Here is a 2,590-nt window from a genome sequence, read left to right on the forward strand (position 1 = left end):
CGGGGTGGGAGGGGGCTCAGGGAAGGTACCCCCACAGGCAGAGCGGGCCTCCAGGGTCCCCGGGGGAAGGAGCCTTTGGGATGAGAGCTGGTCTTCTCTCCTGGCGAAGGGCGAAGAGAGTGGGTTCGGGGAGGGGAGAGGGGCTCCAGCTGGAACCCTCTGGAGGTGTCACCTCAGGGGCCACCTTCATCCTAGGGAGCCCTCGTGTCCCATTCCTCACAGAGCCGCCCCCCCCCCTGCCCCCCCTCTGCCCGCGGGAGGTTAGAGAGATGAGCCCTGGGCTGGGGCTGGGAGGGGTGGGGAGGCGCCCAGCTGAGCGAGACCTCAGGTGTGTGTTTGGGGAGCAGGATTCAGACTCCCTGCTTAGACCCCTGGTCCTGACTTTGCATGGAAGGAAATGAGCCCCCTGAACATGTACCTGCCCCACCCCAGCCCTCACCCCCTCAGCTCACCGTTGCCCTGGCCCCAGCTGCTCTACCGACCTCCTCTCCCAACCGACGGCCCCGGGAACCAGGCCCCGAAAGGAAAGGCGGGCCGCACCAAGCAGAGCCTTCACCTTGGGAAGACGCACGGTGACGTCTGCTGGGGCCCCAGGAGGCGAGGGATGGACAGGCTCTCACCTCCACCAAAGAGGCGGCAGCAGTAGCCAGAGGTGAGGGGCAAAGACAATAACCCACAAAAAGAGCATCCACCCAGCGGAACGGTCCCTCCGGGCATCCCGCCTGACGCCACATGTCCTCCAACGAGACGTCATTCATTGCAAAACACATGCCATCCCTCAAAAAGAGCAGAGCCCACCTAACGATGACCATAGCTTGCTTCCCTCACCACTTCTCCTCATACTGTAGGAAGGGCTCAGCGGGACTGATTTCAACAGAGATGATCAGGTTGTGCCTGTAACCTGATGTGCAGGCCACAGCAGCCGCGGGATGGCCGGTGCCTGGCTGACAGTGGCCATCGGACACCGTTGATTAAAGACACAACCTGACTGGCGAGAAGGCAGAGTGTGAAAAAGTGCACAGCAGAAAAGACAACTCTGGTAAGTTCTATTATTTCCCGAGCGCTTACCATGTGTTAACTACTGCCAAAGAAATGTATAAGGTTGGTCCTTTATTAGACCCATTTTACAGATTAGGAAACCGAGGCGAGCAGAGGTAAAGTCCCAAGAAACCATGTTGTCCGTGGCCAGTGTCATCCTCTCCGGCGTTAGGAGCGGCGGGCACGGGGCGCTGGAGTGGTCCCCTCGGCAAACAGCTTCAGGGAGAAATCCAGGGCTGGGGCCGCCTGGGTCAGCATCCCCAAGGAGATGACATCGACGTGCGGCCCGCAGAACTGAGGCAGGTTGCCCAGCGTGATGCCCCCGCTGGCCTCCACGCCCACACGTGGGAACCGGGCCTTCAGCGCTTCGGCCGTGGGGTGCAGCTCCTGCGGGACACAAGCTGAGGGGAGGTGACAGCCCCTAAACCGGCCCCACCAAGAAGCAGACCCCGCTCACCTCCGGCCTGAAGTTGTCCAGCATCACGAGGTCTGCTCCTGCCTCTGCCGCCTCCAGGGCGTCCTGCAGGCTGCTGCACTCCACCTCCACCTTCAGGGTGAAGTTGGCCACCTGCTGGGCCTGCCTCACCGCCTGCCGGGGGGCGGGGGGCGAGAGTGACAGGGGGTGGCGTGAGGGGCCCATGGGGCTGGGACTGGCAGGCCAAGGCCCCCAGGGGACAACAAGCGTGGGGCTAATGAGGACACCGGGCATCGGGATGGTTTCTTCCGTATTCGGTGAAACCACATGAAATGTGGGTCAAAAAAAAAAGGCCAAATATCAGTAATATTGGGCATTTGGATGAGTTCAGTTTGACTCAGAGCATTAAACCGGAAGGGCTCTTTAAGAATGTCTCCACAGCCCCTGCGGGTTTGGCTCAGCGGCTAGAGCGCCGGCCTGAGGACCAAAGGGTCCCGGGCTCAATCTCTGTTCCGGGCACGCACCTTGTTGCTGGGTCCGCCTGAGCCCTGGATGTGTTTTTGTCACATGGATGTTTCTCTCTCTCTGTCTTTCCCTCTCTTTCCCACTCTCCCTGGAAACCAGTGGGAAAATATCCGCGGGTGAGGATAAAAATAAGAAAAAAAGGACCTTTTCACCGGTTCAGGGACCCAAGGCTGGAGAGCCATGGACGCTGGACGGCCCACGCTGGTCTTTTGCTCTTGAACATCATGCCAAGCCCTCACTTCACAGAGGGGCGCCTGAGGGGTACAGGGGTCTCATCCCCCTCCCGCCTGCGAGGAAGGGCTGCGGAGGGCCAGGGGCAGAGTGGCCTGTCGGCCATCACCTTTCCCACTCCATGACCTTCCTTTCCCGCTCCGTCACCTTTCCCCTCCATCACCTTTCCCACTCCGTCACCTTTCCCCACCATCACCTTCCCCACTCCATCACCTTTCCCCTCCATCACCTTTCCCCACCATCACCTTCCCCACTCCATCACCTTTCTCCACCATCACCTTCCCCACTCCATCACCTTTCCCCACCATCACCTTCCCCACTCCATCACCTTTCTCCTCCATCACCTTTCCCACTCCATCACCTTTCCCCACCCTCCCCTTA

At 60.3% G+C, this 2,590-nt stretch overlaps 1 protein-coding gene across 1 annotated transcript; it reads right to left on the reverse strand.

Moving 5' to 3' along the window:
- Positions 1-1,097: 1,097 nt before the first annotated feature.
- QPRT (quinolinate phosphoribosyltransferase) lies at positions 1,098-2,578 on the reverse strand. Its single transcript, XM_006752950.2, has 3 exons — positions 2,373-2,578; positions 1,496-1,627; positions 1,098-1,425 (listed from the first exon to the last, which is right to left on the reverse strand). The coding sequence occupies exons 1-3, from the start codon at positions 2,433-2,435 to the stop codon at positions 1,207-1,209; spliced, it is 414 nt and encodes a 137-aa protein (XP_006753013.1). The 5' UTR covers positions 2,436-2,578; the 3' UTR covers positions 1,098-1,206.
- Between the last annotated feature and the right edge of the window lie 12 nt (positions 2,579-2,590).

The sequence above is a fragment of the Myotis davidii genome, unplaced genomic scaffold (genome assembly GCF_000327345.1).
Source record: "Myotis davidii unplaced genomic scaffold, ASM32734v1 scaffold1391, whole genome shotgun sequence".
Lineage (NCBI taxonomy): Eukaryota > Metazoa > Chordata > Mammalia > Chiroptera > Vespertilionidae > Myotis > Myotis davidii.

What these genes read in the sequence shown, in the direction of transcription:
- QPRT (XM_006752950.2), bottom strand. Translation starts at nt 2,435, where the DNA reads ATGGAGGGGAAAGGTGATGGAGTGGGGAAGGTGATGGTGGGGAAAGGT. An exon ending in AAGGTGACGGAGTGGGAAAG is followed by an intron (nt 1,628 to 2,372) that starts GTGATGGAGGGG and finishes GCCCCCCGGCAG; the next exon opens with GCGGTGAGGCAGGCCCAGCA. An exon ending in TGGACAACTTCAGGCCGGAG is followed by an intron (nt 1,426 to 1,495) that starts GTGAGCGGGGTC and finishes TGTGTCCCGCAG; the next exon opens with GAGCTGCACCCCACGGCCGA.